The 20,047-nt window shown below is 42.6% G+C and overlaps 1 protein-coding gene across 1 annotated transcript in view; it reads left to right on the top strand.

Annotated features, from left to right (window-relative positions):
• Positions 1 to 20,047, top strand: part of LOC128704577 (uncharacterized) — a 64,384-nt gene that overhangs the window by 29,423 nt on the left and 14,914 nt on the right. Inside the window, exon 4 of the mRNA XM_070080537.1 lies at positions 19,403 to 19,591. Within this exon, the coding sequence (XP_069936638.1) occupies positions 19,403 to 19,591 (189 nt within the window). The remainder of the gene's footprint in view (positions 1 to 19,402; positions 19,592 to 20,047) is intronic.

Below are 20,047 nucleotides of genomic sequence, written 5' to 3'. Positions count from 1 at the left end.
TCTCATAGACACTCTGAGTAACTCAGGTCCTGAGCTTTAGCTTCTCACCTAACTTGTACTGGTATCTGTGTATTATCAAAGTCGGGGATTTTCTTATGCTGAACTTAGATTCAGTAGTATGGGAGTTTTGTGACTTTTGTGGAGGATCTGCAGATGGTCCCTACTTAGTGTCGTTATATTATCTCCTTGTTCCTGATTCTGTGTCGCAGTTGCTTGTTATATTGCTATTGGGCTTAGCATTCTTTTCATTGTTCAAGCAGACTGTTTTGATTGCCAGTTGGTCAAGAAGTTAGTTTATTTGAGGACTTTGTCAGTCACTTGTTTAAGTCTAGTCGAGTCTTGAGACATAGCGAACTACGTATAGCACTTACACACATACACACAAACTTACTTGTACATATTTGTAATATCTTATTAAATGTTAATGTACCAGACGGTACTTAAGAATTATAAATGTGATATGTGCTTTCAGCACAATAATATTGTACTCAAGAGAAGTGATATTATTTTGTTTACTGTGATTAATTTAATATAATTTAATTTGATAATATACCTCTAGACTTAATAAATTTATTAAATTTTAATTTCTCTAGTTAGTAGCCTACCAGTTGTAATCCTTAAGCACTATTGAATCATACTGAATTCTAATGGATAATTGGACAAGGATACTGACTACTTGTTACGAAAACCCAGTAACAGGCTGGATGCTAGAAGGGCAGTCCTTTCTAGTATTCACTGGAGATCTCTAAGCTTTTAGAATCGCGTTTTTTGTAACAGATGTGACCACTCAGAGTCTGATATGGCCACTCTCTTAGAGTATGATGTGACCACTCTCTCAGAGTATTATGTGAGCACTCTCTCAGTGTATGATGTGACCACTCAGAGTATGATGTGACCACTCAGAGTATGTGACCACTCAGAATATGATGTGACCACTCTCTCAGAATAAGATGTAACCATTCTCTCTATGATATGACTACTCTCTCAGAGTACGATGTGACCACTCTGAGTATGATGTGACCTCTCAGATTATGTGACCACTCTGAGTATGATGTAACCACTCAGAATATGACGTGGCCACATTCTCAGAGTGTGATGTGACCACTTTATCTGAGTATGATGTGACCACTCTCTCTGAGTATGATGTGACCACTCAGAGTATGATGTGATCACTTGGAGTATGATGTGACCACTCAGAGTATGATGTGACCACTCAGAGTATAATATGACCAATCGGAATATGATGTGAGGACTCTCTAAGAGAATGATGTGACCACTCTCTCTGAGTGTGATGTGACCACTCTCTGTGTATTATGTGCCGACTCTCTCTGAGTACGATGTGACCACTCTCTCAGAATATGTGACCACTCAGAGTATGATGTGGCCACTCAGAGTATGTGACCTCTCAGAGTATGATGTGACCATTCAGAATATGATGTGACCACTCTCTGAGTATGATGTGACCACTCTCTCTGAGTATGATGTGACCACTCAGAGTATGATATGACTGCTTGGAGTATGATGTGACTACTCAGAGTATGATGTGATCACTCAGAGTATGATGTGACCACTCTCTCGGAGAATGATGTGACCACTCTCTCAGAGTATGACGTGACATCTCTCTCAGAGTATGATGTGACCACTCAGAGTATGATGCGACCACTCAGAGTATGATGTGACCACTCAGAGTATGATGTGACCACTCTCTCAGAGTATGATGTGACCACTCAGAGTATGATGTGACCACTCTCTCAGAGTATGGTGTGACCACTCAGAGTATGATGTGACCACTTGGAGTATGATGTGACCACTCTGAGTATGATGTTAGCCCACTTTCAGAGAATGATGTGACCACTCAGAGTATGATGTGACCACTCTCTGAGCATGTCACGACACTCTCAGAGAATGATGTGACCACTCAGAGTATGATGTGACCACTCTCTCAGAGAATGATGGGACCTTTCTCTCAGAGCATGATGTGACCACTCTCTCAGCATATAATGTGACCACTCTCTCAGAGAATGATGTGACCACTCTGAGTATGATGTGAACACACTCTCAGATTATGATGTGACCACTCAGAGTATGAAGTGACCACTCTCTCAGAGTATGATGTGACCACTCAGAGTATGATGTGACCACTCAGAGTTTGATGTGACCACTCAGAGTATGATGTGATCTCTCTCTCAGAGTATGATGTGCCCACTCTCTCAGAGTATGATGTATCCACTCTCTTAGAGTATGATGTAACCACTCTATCAGAGTATGATGTGACCATTCAGAGTATGATGTGACCACTCTCTCAGAGTGTGATGTGACCACTCAGAGTGTGATGTGACCACTCTCTCACAGTATGATGTGACCACTCAGAGTATGATATGACCACTTGGAGTATGATGTGACCACTCAGAGAATGATGTGACCACTCAGAGTATGATGTGACCATTCAGAGTATGTGACTACTCAGGGTATGATGTGACCACTCAGAATATGATGTCACCTCTCTCTCTGAATATGTGACCACTCTCTCTGAGTATGATGTGACCTCTCTCTCAGAATATGATGTGACGACTCTTTCTGAGTATGATGTGACCACTCTCTCAGAGTATGATGTGACTACCCTCTCTGAGTATGATGTGACCACTCTCTCAGAGTATGATTTGACCACTCTTAATATGATGTGACCATTCTCTCAGAGTATGTCTCAGTAGTAGTACCAGTTCCTAGTAACCAGTTACCAGTAACCAGTGCACCAGTAGATGACTCACTACCAACCGTCTGTGTGAATCATTGACTGTATTCATATTGCTGCTGACCATAGCAGGATTTCAAACACCCTCACCCATAGGCACTATGGGTCAGTCTTAGTTAGGCAGCAGAGAGAGACAGGTCGGCTGTTGGCGCTTTCCATACTTCCCGTTATATATTATACGTACTACCAGCCTACGTGAGTATTCTTACCCCATCCACATATCGAAAACCCACATGACAAATGGTGGCACTGGTGTGGGCGTGGATTTAAGGGTATTTCAGACGTTAGAAGACTGTTTGTGGGTTGCCGGCAGGTCAGAGGTGAACTGTCTCAGCCACCTCCAGCTAGCCGCTACCCTCTCAGCCACCACCCTGTGTACTCCAGCCTGCAAGCCTGTTGCAGCCGTTTTTCAAGCTTCCTGGCTTAGTTCGTGTGCTAATTGCTTCAATCTCCGAGGGGTTGACCCGGATTTTGCAATTAAGCCAGTCAATAAGCCAGACAGTGGAAGTGAACGCTAGTCAGCGTGCCTCAGCCTACCATCCAGCCTGTCTCCTGTCATCCACCTGCTCCTTCATGCTGTGTACATCGTTACACGTCTTCCAGTCAGCCATTCTCGTGGGTTAAGCCAGTCAGCCAGCCCAGCTTCCTAACCCAGCTGAGAGAGAGAAGTAAGCCACGCAAGTTCCTCTGAAGTATTGTCTCATATATCGCTTGTGCTTGGATGCTGGTAAGAGTGGTCTTTATCATCCCTGTGGCATTGTGATTTAGTTAAGCCACCTTGTGCGTGGTGAGAAGTGCGTGGCAGTGAGAGCGCACAGGGCCAGCTTGTTCCTCTGCCCCCACCACCACCACCCACCACTATTCACCTCATCTACCTGTGGGGTTTTCCACCCTTGTACCGGGTCCTAGTACTGTTTTGGCTCACATAATTGGTCAAGAGATTGTAGCTGGCGCCAACGATAAAGCCAGTTATGTGAGTTCACCTAGAAAGCGCATTTCTTCCGACGACAGTGTGAGTGTAGGAGGCGTCATCATCTGCAGGACAACCTTCCCCTCATCACTAGTCATCCCGTCTACTTCTCCAGACTTCAGTGATAATTTTCTGTTTAGAGACATTTTCCTGCATTTAAAGACATTTGCGTGTGTGAGACATTTATAGTGAATTTCTTGTGTACTCTAAACCTTGTATTTTCAGTGTAGACTCTATTTCTTTGACTCATTATTTTTGCAATATTTTTCAGTGTTATTGCTCATCTCATAATTTTTATCTGTGTTTTTTTATGCTACTCTATGTCTTTAGTAAGTATTATTGTGTAGTGTACCAGTCAGTCACTCCGTGTGAAGTAATTCATTAATTTTTTTATCTTGTGTTCTTTCAGCATTGTATTCTCCAGTATTTGTCATTGTAGTTCATGCAGTGATATTCACCCAGGACCAAATTATCCATTTATTTCTATGTGTCTTTTTTTCGTACACCAGCAGTGTCTCATTCCCTGATCTTTTCGCAGACTTGTGTACCATTATTTTTGCCAGCAATTTTTGTCGTATCAGTCACAGCAAGATTTTGTTGTAAGAATATACTAAAAAAATGAATAAGTGAATATGTTGTGTGTGCCCTGCCACTTGTAAGTGTTGTGTGCCCTGCCACTTGTAAGTGTTGTGTGCCCTGCCACTTGTAAGTGTTGTGTGCCCCGCCACTTGTAAGTGTTGTGTGCCCCGCCACTTGTAAGTGTTGTGTGCCCCGCCACTTGTAAGTGTTGTGTGCCCCGCCACTTGTAAGTGTTGTGTGCCCTGCCACTTGTAAGTGTTGTGTGCCCTGCCACTTGTAAGTGTTGTGTGCCCTGCCACTTGTAAGTGTTGTGTGCCCTGCCACTTGTAAGTGTTGTGTGCCCTGCCACTTGTAAGTGTTGTGTGCCCTGCCACTTGTAAGTGTTGTGTGCCCTGCCACTTGTAAGTGTTGTGTGCCCTGCCACTTGTAAGTGGCACACTTCCAGTTTTGTTCCTTGTTTTATTTTTATTCATATTTTTCATATTTCTTTGAACAAATTCATTCTTAGTGTAATTTCAATTTCTTTTTTAACGTAAAGTGTTTTCTTTACTCTGTTTGAGTAAATTGTTTTGTCTAATTTACAATTAAGAGTTAAAGTGTTCAATCAGTTTTTCTTCATATTTTTATTTTATTATTTAACCAACATTTTCCCAGTGTAACTTTATTACTGCAGTGATTATTTCTGCGTCTTATTTTGTTGCACATGTTCTGCAGTGAATTATTTTCTTTTATTGTTATTTTTATGCATTATTATTCTCAGTTCATTATTGTTTGAGTCTTGTTTTTCATTTTATTATTTTTTCCTCATGTTGTCTTTGTATTATACTTTAATTTTGTTTATGCATTCTTTGAAAATATTTAAATTTCCCAGTTATCTCTCGTTGCATACAATTTAGTGATTTTATTTTATACTTTTTATATTGAATTACAATTTTATTAGTTAATTCCTTTATTAGCAAGAGTACAGACAGCTCATTTTGCATTTAATTCAGTCTCCAGTAATATATTTTTACTCGTAAATTTCAATGTATTTTTTTTATCTTGTCCAGCAGTCCTTTGCATTGAGTTGTTCTTCCTCTTGCAGTGTATCTTAGACATTTTTTTATTACTTCTGCAGAATTACTTGCATCTCTTTTATTTCAATTTTAGCATATTTTATCATTTTTTATTGTTCATTATTTTTGCCTTATTTGTTCTTGTGCAACTTCTTTGCCATTATGTCTCACATACCGCCAAGTGATACTTTAGTGAATGTCGACACTCAGACCTCTCAGGCTACTGCTGCTGCTGTCATCAGTCCTCACAGTTCCTTATGGACTGACAGACAGACCCAGACACTGAGACACTACAGTTTTACTCGTGATTCCCTTGATGCATTACCTTTATTCAATGGCCATGTACATATTCTTGAAGCATGGTTTACTGCCATTTGTTCTTGTGTTAATGCTCTAGTTGAAGGTCCTCCTTCTGAGGAAAGTCTTATCAGACTTGCGAAAGAAGCTCTTCATCGATCCCCTGCTGCTGTTCACGTTGTTGATCTCCTTGATATGCGAGTCTTCAGGAATCTTACTAAGTGGTCACAATATGAGGAACTGATTCGTTCTTTCCTCATACCAGTAAAAACAGCTGATCCATATGTCGTTCTTAGGGAACTAGTGAATGCTACACCCATAACTAATGAATCGTTGAGTGCATTTGCTGTTCGATTAGACAAACTTTTATCATCATTTATCAATGCTGTCCAGTCCTCAGCTTTTGTCCCTGATGAGGATAAACCATCCACAGCATCGTTTGCTAAAATAGCAGCTTTTGGAGCAATCAAAGAACTAATGCCGCCTGCTTCCATGGGTGCTTATGAGGCTAATCCTCCAACTGTGACGATGGAACTGCTTACAGTCCTAAATCATGTACGTTCCTTGTGCCCCCAGGGTACTTTCCCATGTATCAAAAGTAATTTCTCACCTATGCCTCAGTCTGCACCACCTCTTGTTTGTGCCACAGCGACAAATCGTGGTCGTCAACCATCTCAGCGATCACCAAGGACCAGTGTACAGAGTCATTATAAACCTCGTAGTATTCATAGTACATTCAGTAACCATAGTCAGCGGACTTGTTACAACTGTGGTTTCCATGGCCATATTGCAATTAATTGTCCTGATAGTTACCCTAAGAGGCGCCGTGCTGATGATGAGTACCAGTCAGATCTTCCCTACTGTACTTATCATAGAATACATGGACATGACACATCTGAGTGCAATGCTCTCTACAACCTTCAGTACTCTTGGTCTTTCCGTGGCCGTTCCAACCGCAGAACCCGTAGAGGAAACAGACATCGTGGTTCTCAAAATAACCAGAACCAGGCTCATTCTTCCAATTCGGGGGAATTCGAGCACCCCAGTCAAACCGTCCCATGGTGACAGTAGGTGATAATGAGTACACTATCCCCGTTCACAATTCCTTTGAAGCCTTAAGCAGTCTCGAGAATGACAATCCTGCTGATGATGTTGCTTCACATGTCTCTGACGTAGATGATTTTGAGGATGAAGTGGAACAAATCTTTGCTGATGACAATCCACCTTTTTGTTTGCACATAACTTCCAATGCAACCATAGGCCCTATAGTGCAAGCATCTGTTCATGATGCGCCCGTTCATTTGTTCATGGACTCTGGTGCACAAGTCAATATTATCAGGTCTAGTTTGTTTAGGGATAAGCAATTACGACATGTCCTTCTTGTAGAACCGACTCATGTGTCCTCCCTTAGTTGAGTAGCTGGTTCTCACCTGCGTGTCCGAGGTCGGACTTCCCTCACTTTTTCTATCCAAGGTAGAGACTTCACTGCTTCCTTCCTTGTTGTCGACCAGATTACTTTCCCTGGTGAACTTCTACTAGGATTTGCTTCCATGCGAGACTTACGCATTGTGCTCGACCCTTATCAATGGCATGCCCAAATTGATGACTTGATCGTACCATTTTGGGGTTACCAGCTTGGATCCGAGATCTGCCATACTGCCGCAGAGTACGACATTTTAATTAAGTCCTTACAGGCCAGTGCATTTTCCAGTAGCGTACCCAAGCGGTCAGGCACTGATGATCCTGTCATTCCTGTCTGTGTTCCTGCAACTTCAGACTTACAAGATAGTGTCCAGTTACCTCAAGTGTCCGAGGACGCTCTGACTACCTTGAGTGCTGAGCCTATCCCTGCAATGTCTGCTAGTTCAAGAAGTAGTTTCTCCACAGGGGACGCCTTGTTGGAAAACGATTACTTGCAACTAGTAATGCCATCTCTTGTTGATGTCACATGCCGTCTGCAGAAAGACATTTCTGTCGCAGCTAGTGCCCTCACTAGAGTGTCTGTTGTTGTTCTTAGTGTTCCAGATGGTGATAACGTCCTAGTTGACAGTGATTCCTGCAAAGTAAAAGGTCTATTTGTTGAACCATCCTTACATGTTGTAAGAGATAGTAAGATCCATTTCTTCCTAGCTAACACTTCTTCAGAGCAAATACCAATCTTGTTGACCTTGTTCACTATCCTTACCCTGTTCAGGTAGAGGATGAGTTGTCACCTGACCAGTGGGTCGGTGCTATTTCTACCGGGGAGACCTCATTCACTTTACTGGATCAATCTGTTCCACCAGTTGAGGAGAAAGACATAGCTCCCACTGGCTTCCCAGATGAAGTCAAGCGTTTGTTGACTCTGTTGAACAAACGTCGTAAAGCCATTGCCTTACCAGATGAGAAGATGGGTATAACGAACTTATTGTCCCATCATATTCCACTTGAACCTGGTACTAGACCTATCTATATACCTGTGTACAGAATGCCTCATTCACAAGTTGCTGTCGCAGAAGAATTGATCAATCAAATACTTGATGATGGAGTTATTGCACCTAACAATTCACCTTGGAATGCGCCCTTGATCCTAGTACCTAAGAAGGATGGTACTTGGCGCCCAGTGATTGACTTTAGGAAGTTAAATGCAAAAACTATTCCAGATCGCTTCCCACTTCTTGTACTGGGTGATCTTTTACGTAACATCGGAGATAACAGTCTTTTCAACCCTGGACTTGTTACAAGGGTTTTGGCAAGTCCCTCTTCACGAGGACAGCTATTACAACCTAGGATTTCAAATGGCCTGTTATCCCAGGTGTAATGGGAGCAAATAAACACAGTAGAAAAAGTTTAGACTTATATTATCCTTCACCAATTATAACAGCAATATGTACACTATGTACAGTGATAAATATAGTGCACTCCACGGTAAGCAAGGCAGAAATAGAAGCCACAAGATAGCAGACCGTGCTTCAACCAGCTCTAGAGTGGGAATGACAAGGGCAGACAGGAGAGCGGTATCCACATAACCTCTGCGATTGTCAATCCCACCTTCTTATTGGCTAGAACCTGGTCACTAGTTGAACGATGGGGCCCCATCATCAACTCTTAGCAACCTGGTTCGCTGGTTGGGGGAGATAGCCTGTAAATGAGGGTGTGTCCATGCGCCGAATAAAGGTTACGTACTCTTTGCATGCCACACCCCCACCCCCGAGAAGGCTCAGGATTAGGCTGCCACCTCCCAGTGGTAACCGTGCCGCCATGGCACAAAATAATGGGACCGCCTATCCTCTCCACCATCCAACTCTTAGATAGAGCTCAGCTTTCCTAGTGACCAAAAGCCAAACCCTAAACTTAGAGTGAGACAGCAGTCAGACAGGCTAGCATAGGTCCAAGATACAGGCGGACGGTAGCCCGCATCCCCTCACTAAAAAAAAAACCCCCACATCAGGGGATAAAAAAAAGAGCTTGAAAGGGGTTACCACAAATACATCCTAACCTAAATAAAATAATAAACTAGACTCTTGACAAAGAGTCTGCCAACACATTTTCTTTGCCGGCAATATAATGAATTTTCAGGTCGTAGGGCTGCAGCCTGAGCGTCCAACGCATAAGCCTTGTGTTGTGATTCTTCATGGCTTGGAGATAGACTAACGGGTTGTGATCACTGTAGACTGTGACCACCTGCGATGTCTGGCCCACATAAACATCGAAATGTTCCAAAGCCATTACCAGCGCGAGGGCTTCTTTTTCAATGGTAGAGTAAGCTCTCTGATGTGGCTGGAACTTAGCTGAAAAGTATGCGATTGGCTGCAGCTCCTTGTTCCCGATTTGTAATAGTACCGCCCCAACCCCAGACTCACAAGCATCAACCTGTAATGAAAAAGGTTTGGAGAAGTCTGGAGACAGGAGAATGGGTGCAGAGCACAATAATCTTTTTGCTTTATTAAAAGCAGTGTTACAATCTGACGTCCAATTAAAGGGAACTTTATGACTGGTAAGAGAGGTAAGAGGGGCTACAATATCTGAGAAATTCTTACAGAATCTTCTGTAAAATCCTATCATGCCTAGGAAACGTTGAAGAGATTTCCTATCATGAGGAACTGGATAATCTTTAATCGAAAGAACTTTAGCAAGTTTAGGTGCAACATTACCACTACCTACTTCATGGCCTAGAAAAGTGATAGTGGCCTGGCCAAAGGAAGATTTAGATAAATTAACTGTTAATTGGGAATTCTTAAAGGTCTCAAACAGAGCTTTAAGTCTAAGTAGGTGTTGATCCCAAGTATCAGACACCACAACAATATCATCTAGGTATGCTGCCGTGCCTTCAAGTCCTTTAATAGCCTGATGGATGAGTTTCTGGAATGAAGAGGGGGAATTTTTCATTCCGAAGGGGGTAACTGTATACTGATAATGACCTCCTGGAATTACGAAGGCAGAGATTTCCTTCGCCTTATCTGTCAAAGGTACCTGATAGTAACCTTTAAGGAGATCTAATTTGGACACAAAAGTAGCCTTACCCACAAAGTCAATTACGTCATCCAGACGAGGAAGAGGGTAAGCATCTGTGATTGTGACCTCGTTCACTTTACGGTAGTCTGTGCACATACGAAACCCTCCATCAGCCTTTTTTACTAGGATGCACGGTGAAGCCCATGGACTAGACGACTCCTCCACTAAACCATGTTCTAACAAGAAGTCTACTTCCTGCTGAAGTAACCTTTGCTTTTCAGGATTAGCTCTGTAGGGGGAGAGTTTAATTGGTTTAGTTTTTCCCACATCTACATCATGGTAACCTAACGTACATTTTTTCGGCACATCCGAAAAAATATTAGGATATGACTGTAGAAGCTCAGTTAAATTGGTTGCTTGTATTTCAGATAATCCATCCATTAACGGGCTAGGATCCTTGAGGAGGACAGAATTTGAAAGTTTAGTATTAATTTCAGAGATAGAGTGCAAAGAGTCAGAGTCGTCCTCAGAGGTAGAGGACAGAGTCATTACTGGGACTTTATCTGGTGTATGAAAGGCCTTGATTTGATTTATGTGGTAAGTTTTTGTTTTTGAGGTCTTATCAATGGGAGCTACCACATAATTTAAATCAGATAATCTACTTACTATCTGCATAGGTCCCGTAAATCTAGCTTTCAAGGTGTGGCCAGGTATAGGTTCCTGCACCAACACCTTGTCTCCTGGATGGAAGGAGCGGAATTGTGCACTTCTATCATACCTCTGTTTCATCTTACTTTGAGCTGTCTTTAGCTTAGCCGTGGCTAACTCACGTGCCACCTGCAACCTTGAAGACGGGTTGTAGAGTGCTGAGCTTACGTCTTCTCCCATCCATCCTTCTTTGAGCACCCGAAGAGGACCTCGTACATTGTGCCCAAAGATCAGCTCAAACGGACTATACCCTGTAGACTCTTGCACCGTCTCTCGTACTGAGAACAGCAACAATGGTAGAGATTCATCCCAATCTGTCGGAAAGTGCATGCAAAAACTTCTCATCATTGTTTTTAATGTTTGGTGGAATCTTTCCAAGGCGCCTTGGGACTGAGGGTGATAGGCAGTGGATAAGTTGTGAATTATCCCTAACCTAGTTAATACTTCCCTAAATGCTTTGGCAGTGAAGTTAGTACCTTGATCACTTTGTATAGTTTTAGGAATGCCAAAACAAGAAATGAATTTTGTTAAAGCTTTGAGAATAGCTTTAGTATTGATACTACGCATTGGGATCGCTTCAGGATATCTGGTTACTTTATCCATAATTGTAAATAAATACTGATTTCCAGACTTTGACTTAGGTAGTGGACCTACACAATCTATAATTAAATCTGCAAAAGGTTCTCCATCAGCAGGTATGGGTTGGAGAGGTGCAGGTTTAATGGAATGTCCAGGTTTTCCAACTTGCTGACATTCTCGGCAACACCTAATATGATTCTCCACATCTTTCTTTAATTTTGGCCAATAAAATTCTTTTGTGATTCTATACAAGGTTTTTGTAATTCCTAAGTGACCTCCTAATGACGTATTATGAGCTATATTTAATATCTGAGGTCTATACTTGGTTGGAACCACTAACCTGTCGTATAATTGCCGGCCCTCTATCTCCTTACCAGTCTCAGTGCAAACCAAATAATCATTTTTAACTTCATACTTGACTGGATGACCCAAAGAGGATTTACCCATGGCTGCCTCAAAAGCGAATTTTAACGAAGGGTCCTTTCGTTGTTCCTCCCGGAAGGACAGTCCCTCGGGCATGGAAACAGAGACATCTGGCAATCCTGCAACCTGGGAATAGGAAGGCTTGATCGGGGTCTGTTCACTTGATTTACGAGACTCCGGCCGGTGTGTCTCATAAAACAACGTGGCTATTCCGAGATCGGAGTCGTCCAAGGATAGGTCAACATTCTCCCCAGACAACCCTTGGGATGTTGCCCGAGTTATGGCCAACACTGGAGAAGCATTAATCATTATAGGTTCAGGACACGAAGTAACAGTAGTAATGTTATTACCCAGTAATAACATGGCATTTTTCATGGGAAATCCTTTTGAGATACCTACAGTCAAGTACCCAGTGTAATATTTGCACTGTACATAAATTTTATGCAAAGGAACAGAATATATAGCTCCTCCATAGGCTTCCAATAAAACTGAGGAATTCAAGGAAGTATTCTCTGAAAGGGGTAATATTCCTTCTCTGACAAGTGAGCAATATGCTCCAGTATCTCTAAAGGTATTTACTTTAGTTGGTTCTGAGTTTTCCTGAAGGGAAATAAGACTTTCGCAATAATAAGGGGCCATACCTTTTTCTACTTCTCTAGGGGACATGTTACTAGGGATATTAGAGATTTTCCCGATGGGTTGAGGTTTTTGGGGGCAGTTGGAACTGATGTGACCTACTTTATTGCACCTGAAGCAGACGACAGGCTTGCCCTTTACTCCCTGATGACGTTGCAAGTGGTGTCTTTCTGGCTGGTGCCTCTCTGGATATTGTTGTCGAGATGCTCCATAAGTAGTTTGCCTCTCCGCAGGGGGACCATATGTTGAGAAGCGTGGCTCACCAGGTGACTTGGTTGGATGACGTAGACGCTCTCCCTCCGGCTGGCACTTAATTCTCCAATGTTGTCGATCTCTGCTCACGCCAGACTGTTGAAAAGAGAGACGGGACCGCTCGGACAAGGAGCGGTTCGTTTCGAAGGTATCAGCCAACCTGGCCGCCTCCAATGCAGTGGTTAAGTCACGATCCTGCAGAAAGACACGAACCTCTGGTCCCACAGACTCCAGCAGGTTATCAATCAGAATAAGCTGCACCAGCTCCTCAAAGTTAGAGACACCACTCGCTTTATACCAGCTGGTAAAAGCTTTGGTTTGCTGTCTCACAAAGTCCACCAGGGATTGACCAAGCTGCCTCCTGTTCAATTTGAAGGTCTTACGATATTTAGCTGGGATACATGTATATGCTCCCAACACTGTGGTCTTCACTACTTGATAATCAGAGAATTCAGCGTCAGTTAATACCGACGTAAATTCCTGTGCCTTACCCAATAATGCTGTATGAACCAACGCTGCCCAGTGCTGTTCCGGCCACCTCAAGGCTCGAGCCTGATTTTCGAAGCTTTCGAAAAATTGCTCTGGTTCGGCCTCATTGAAGCGGGGAACAAGCTGTACTGCTTTTTGTAAACTGAAATCGTTTACAGAATGCGAAAACTGCCTCCTTTGTCTTTCCCTATCAAATTCTTCCCTTGCGAATGCTCTCTGTTCCCTAGTTTGCTCAAGATTGATTTTTGCCAGCTCAAGTGCCAACGACGCTGATTCACCCTGAGACAACCCAGCTGCACTATACTGACCATTTTGCTCCGTAGGTGTATCATCTTCCTCCTGCGAGAACATAGTAGTTTTTTCCCTAGCTCCCGTAAAGGGAGGAGTTTGATGTGCCATCTCTTCTTCAATAAGTATGTCAGCAATAAGTGAACGCAGTTGCGCAGCTGTGAGAGTGCGTTTATAGGGAATGCCAATGGAACGAGCAATTTGCCAACAACGCTGTAGGGACAATTTAGGTAGGTTATGCAAAGTATATGCCGACACCAGGCGTCTGACTCGTCTAGGTGGCATAAGTTATTCGCTATGCACAGTACGAATACCCCAACGTAACACGTTAATTTGCAGAACACGCTTAGCTATGCACAGTACGATTGCAGAATACGCATACAAGCAAAGCCGACTGCACACAAGATTGACCGTAGCGAAGCGAGCACACTGAACAAGCTAGTAGCGAGCTGTTGAACGATCACACAATAGCAAGGCTGATCATAAGCAACTGACACGCAAAATTTGTAAAGCGAAGCGAAACAGCAAGCTACACAATGTTCCTGCTACAAGCTTCACCCTAAGCTCAACCGTTTCTCTAAGTCCAGCTCCCGGACAGGCCCCCATATTACAACCTAGGATTTCAAATGGCCTGTTATCCCAGGTGTAATGGGAGCAAATAAACACAGTAGAAAAAGTTTAGACTTATATTATCCTTCACCAATTATAACAGCAATATGTACACTATGTACAGTGATAAATATAGTGCACTCCACGGTAAGCAAGGCAGAAATAGAAGCCACAAGATAGCAGACCGTGCTTCAACCAGCTCTAGAGTGGGAATGACAAGGGCAGACAGGAGAGCGGTATCCACATAACCTCTGCGATTGTCAATCCCACCTTCTTATTGGCTAGAACCTGGTCACTAGTTGAACGATGGGGCCCCATCATCAACTCTTAGCAACCTGGTTCGCTGGTTGGGGGAGATAGCCTGTAAATGAGGGTGTGTCCATGCGCCGAATAAAGGTTACGTACTCTTTGCATGCCACAACAGCCAAGAGCTAATTGCATTCTCCACTCCTACAGGTCATTATCACTTCCTCCATATGGCGTTTGGATTATGATCCTCCCCTATCACGTTCTCAAGGCTCATGACTAATATCTTTAGAGGTCTCATAGGTAATGCACTTATGGTGTACTTAGATGACGTTATCGTCATGTCTAAAGACGTGGATATACTCTTGAAAAGACTTGATGTAGTACTTGGTAAGCTTGAAGAAGCCAATTTAAAGATCAAACTGTCTAAATGTCAATTTTTCAGATCAGAAATTAAGTTTCTTGGTCACGTAGTCACTCCTAGAGGGGTTACGACTGACCAAAGTAAAGTAACTTCAGTACTAAATTTTCCAACTCCCAAAACTGCTGATGCTGTAAGATCCTTTGTGGGCTTAGCAGGTTTTTATAGATCTTTCATTGCCAATTTTTCTTCCATAGCTGCTCCTCAAACTGAGTTGCTTAAGAAAGATGCTCCTTTTGTTTGGACCTTCCATCAAGAAAGAGCATTCCAAACTTTAAAAGAAAAGCTAACATCTGCTCCAATTTTGAAATTTCCAGATTTTTCTAAGCCCTTCTATCTGACAACTGATGCTAGTTCTATTGGCATAGGTGCCGTACTAGCTCAGAAGACTGATGGCAAGTACAACGCAGTTGCATTTGCTAGCCGAGTCCTTACGAAGGCTGAACGTAATTATACAGTAACTGAGCAAGAAGCTTTAGCAATAGTATGGTCTTTAAAGCATTTCTGAGACATTATTTATCAGTACTCTGTTCATGTCTTGGCAGACCACGCTCCACTGATACCTTTATTCCAGAACAAACATCCTACTGGAAGGTTAGCCAGATGGACCTTGACTATCCAAGAGTTCAATCCCACCTTTGAACACTTACCTGGCAAGTCAAATGTAGTCGCAGATGCCTTATCGCGACATGTTAGTATAGTAACTGCAGACCCTCCATTTAGTGCTGAGGATGAAGGAATGCTCAACGAGCAGATCCCATGTGGTCTGATGTGATTCGATTCCTGCTCCAGGAAGATCTTATTCTGACTGTGAAGCCACCAGCACCCATCAGTGACTTTGTCATGAACCAAGAATTACTGTATCGAACAGCCGAGTTGTGTACTCCTAGCAGAAGAGTATACCAGTTAGTAATTCCACAGTCACTAGTGAATGTAGCCTTACAGCTAGTTCACGATGTACTAGGTGTTGCGCACCCTGGTATGGATCGTTCAGTAAAACAAGCTAGATTGAAATACTTTAGGCCTCGTATGGCAACTGATATTTCTGAGTATGTTAAGAAATGTAGTGTCTGCATGCAACATAAAGGTAATTTCCAATGTTCCCTCCAGGGCAACAAACATCTATGTGTTATGGTAGACCATTTCACCAGATATTGTGAGTTAGTTCCCGTTGCAGATAAGACTGCCGAGACAGTAGCTGAAGCGTTTAAAGAACGCATTATCTGCAGGCATACCACCCCTAAGTCCCTAGTAACAGATAATGGAGGTGAATTCTGTAATGAGATTCTTGAAAATTTGTGCACCTTGTACAAGATCTCTAAATCCACCATTGTTCCTCATCACCCTGCCAGCAATGGGTTAGCGGAACATACCAATAAAAAAGTACTTGATGTCTTGAGAGCCACTATCAATCCCAACAGTGAAACTTGGGATGAAGTTATACCTGATGTGCATTGTGCTATAAATTCTGCTTACAATGTTTCTTTAGGTGACACTCCACATTATGCATTGTATGGTGTAGATAAACGTTTGCCTTATGAGTTGCTATATTCTAATCCGAAACCAAATTACAACCCTGATGATTTCATAGCAACTCATACCAGCTTAGCTCAAAGTGTTTTTAGAAGAATCCGTGAAACACTTCATAAATCAACAGCAGAATTTACGAGAGTCGCAAACACTCGAGCAAAGCCGTCCAAAATCAAAGTAGGTTCGAGAGTTATGCTGACTAACTTTAACAAAATGTCTGCAATGCCTAAGCTTGATCAAAAGTTTGTTGGTCCTTATCGAGTAGTTGAACATATCACTGGTAATAAGTATAAGGTTAGAGAAATTAGTACTTGTCAGTATAAAGAATCGCATTTAGATCATATGAAGTTAGTATGTGATGATAATGATGTTCCAACCCAGACTAATGTGACAGACTCTGACAATCCTCCTGATCCTGTACTCTCTACCTCTGATACTCAGTCAGACGATCAACCTGAATGTCGTTATTCCCTACATACATGACAGGTATTGAGAAATCCTCAAGTATCATTTGTAACTACCAATTCAGATTTGCCTCAAATACAGCATGAGTTAGCCAGTGCAACAGAGTTTGATCCTCCCAGATATGACACCCATTCTGCATATGTCAATCTCACCCTAGCAGAGTTGGGGTTAAATGTAAATAACCTGTACAGATGAATAATTACAGTATCAACTTATCAGTATTCAAGAATTTTTTTTTTGTGTTCACGTTCTCTCCGAATTCTGAGAGTTAACAGTCTAGATCTGAGTGCACCGAATCTGCCTTTCTGTTAAACACTTCTTTCTTTGTATATATTCCTTCCTCAGAATCCGTAGATCACATGAATACAGATCGATCAATCAAATTTTTTTTTTATCACTTCTATTGTGTAATCTCAACGTTGAGTTTCATTCGATGAGTTGTGCTATATCATACCTTGTATTGCATTACAGTTTCATTACAGTTTCAATTACATAAGCTTCCATTCCAATATTCTACTTATGTATGTTATAATGTTCAATTGTTGTGTACTTTGACATTGTATAGAATCAGCCCAAGCCGTACACCTGCCGTCTCTAGTTTGTATTAGTTGTATGTCAGGACGACATACGTTAGCGTCGCCGAGCTCTCAGTAGTAGTACCAGTTCCTAGTAACCAGTTACCAGTAACCAGTGTACCAGTAGATGACTCACTACCAACCGTCTGTGTGAATCATTGACTGTATACATATTGCTGCTGACCATAGCAGGATTTCAAACACCCTCACCCGTAGGCACTATGGGTCAGTCTTAGTTAGGCAGCAGAGAGAGACAGGTCGGCTGTTGGCGCTTCCCATACTTCCCGATATATATTATACGTACTACCAGCCTACGTGAGTATTCTTACCCCATCCACGTATCGAAAACCCACATGACTTATGATGTGACCACTCTCTCTGAGTATGATGTGACCACTCTCTCAGAGTATGATATGACCACTCAGAGTATGATGTGACCACTCTCTCAGAGTATGATATGACCACTCAGAATATGATGTGACCACTCCCTCAGAGTATGATGTGACAACTCTCAGAGTATGACGTGACCTCTCTCTCAGAGCATGATGTGACCACTCAGAGTATGATGTGACCACTCAGAGTATGATGTGACCACTCAGAGTATGATGTGACCACTCAGAGTATGATGTGACCACTCAGAGTATGATGTGACCACTCAGAGTATGATGTGACCACTCATGATGTGGATGTGACCACTCAGAGTATGATGTGACCACTCAGAGTATGTGCCCACTCAGAGTATGATGTGACCACTCAGAGTATATGATCAGAGTATGTGGCCACCCACTCAGAGTATGTGTATGTTACCACTCAGAGTATGATGTGACCACTCAGAGTATGTGCCCACTCAGAGTATGAGAGTATGAGTATGATGTGACCACTCAGAGTATGTAGCCACTCAGAGTATGATGTGACCACTCAGAGTATGTAGCCACTCAGAGTATGATGTGACCACTCAGTATGTGACCACTCAGAGTATGATGTGACCACTCAGAGTATGTGACCACTCAGAGTATGTGACCACTCAGAGTATGATGTGACCACTCAGAGTATGTGACCACTCAGAGTGATGTGACCACTCAGAGTATGATGTGACCACTCAGAGTATGATGTGACCACTCAGAGTATGTGGCCACTCAGAGTATGATGTGACCACTCAGAGTATGATGTGACCCCTCAGAGTATGATGTGACCACTCAGAGTATGTGAGTGAGCATGACCACTCAGATTATGATGTGACCACTCAGAGAATGATGTCACCACTCAGAGTATGTGACCACTGAGTATGACCACTCAGAGTATGATGTGACCACTCAGAGTATGATGTGACCACTCAGAGTATGATGTGACCACTCAGAGTATGATGTGACCACTCAGAGTATGATGTGACCACTCAGAGTATGTGACCACTCAGAGTATGATGTGACCACTCAGAGTATGATGTGACCACTCAGAGTATGTGACCACTCAGAGTATGATGTGACCACTCAGAGTATGATGTGACCACTCAGAGTATGATGTGACCACTCAGAGTATGATGTGACCACTCAGAGTATGATGTGACCACTCAGAGTATGATGTGACCACTCAGAGTATGATGTGACCACTCAGAGTATGTGGCCACTCAGAGTATGATGTGACCACTCAGAGTATGATGTGACCACTCAGAGTATGATGTGACCACTCAGAGTATGATGTGACCACTCAGAGTATGTGACCACTCAGAGTATGATGTGACCACTCAGAGTATGTGGCCACTCAGAGTATGATGTGACCACTCAGAGTATGATGTGACCACTCAGAGTATGTGACCACTCAGAGTATGTGACCACTCAGAGTATGATGTGGCCACTCAGAGTATGATGTGACCACTCTCCCAGAATATGATATATAGCCTTTGCTTATGTGTAGAAATATTTAGGGTTTTTTACCATTTTTTAAATGACTGTCGTTTATGGACTTCTTCTGTCTGGTCAGAATATTTTAGTTTCTGTGCTACATTGGTAATTTGTCTTTTCGAAGCATTTATGGAACTATTTTCTCTAAATGGTGTGATTTTGGATGTGGTAACTACAGGTGTGTCATCTTCAACAGGTTCTGGTGGATCACCTGTCAACCCAGTATGGTTACAGATGTGGGCTGCCAGGATATGATCCATGGTCTGAGTCATCGTGGAGTCAAGTTGAAAATGATAACAGTGCATACTGGTAACACCATAACTGATGAACAGAAGAACCAGCTGGTTACCATAGCTAAGACATCCCTCCATTGTCACTTCAACATGTGAGTGTTTTTACTAACTTGTGAGAGTCTGTGTATCCTCTGACTGCCTTCGGTACATACTATATTTCTCCTGCAGTAAATAGGAATTTTTAATATTTACCTTGCAGAAGCTAGGAAGCTGCAATATTTACCTTGCAGAAGCTAGGAAGCTGCAATATTTACCTTGCAGAAGCTAGGAAGCTGCAATATTTACCTTGCAGAAGCTAGGAAGCTGCAATATTTACCTTGCAGAAGCTAGGAAGCTGCAATATTTACCTTGCAGAAGCTAGGAAGCTGCAATATTTACCTTGCAGAAGCTAGGAAGCTGCAATATTTACCTTGCAGAAGCTAGGAAGCTAGGAAGCTAGGAAGCAATATTTACCTTGCAGAAGCTAGGAAGCTGCAATATTTACCTTGCAGAAGCTAGGAAGCTGCAATATTTACCTTGCAGAAGCTGCAATATAGGAAGCTAGGAAG

Source organism: Cherax quadricarinatus, unplaced genomic scaffold (assembly GCF_038502225.1).
Source record: "Cherax quadricarinatus isolate ZL_2023a unplaced genomic scaffold, ASM3850222v1 Contig574, whole genome shotgun sequence".
Lineage (NCBI taxonomy): Eukaryota > Metazoa > Arthropoda > Malacostraca > Decapoda > Parastacidae > Cherax > Cherax quadricarinatus.
Note: the sequence above shows the minus strand (reverse complement) of the source record. Positions and strands in the feature narration are given on the sequence as shown.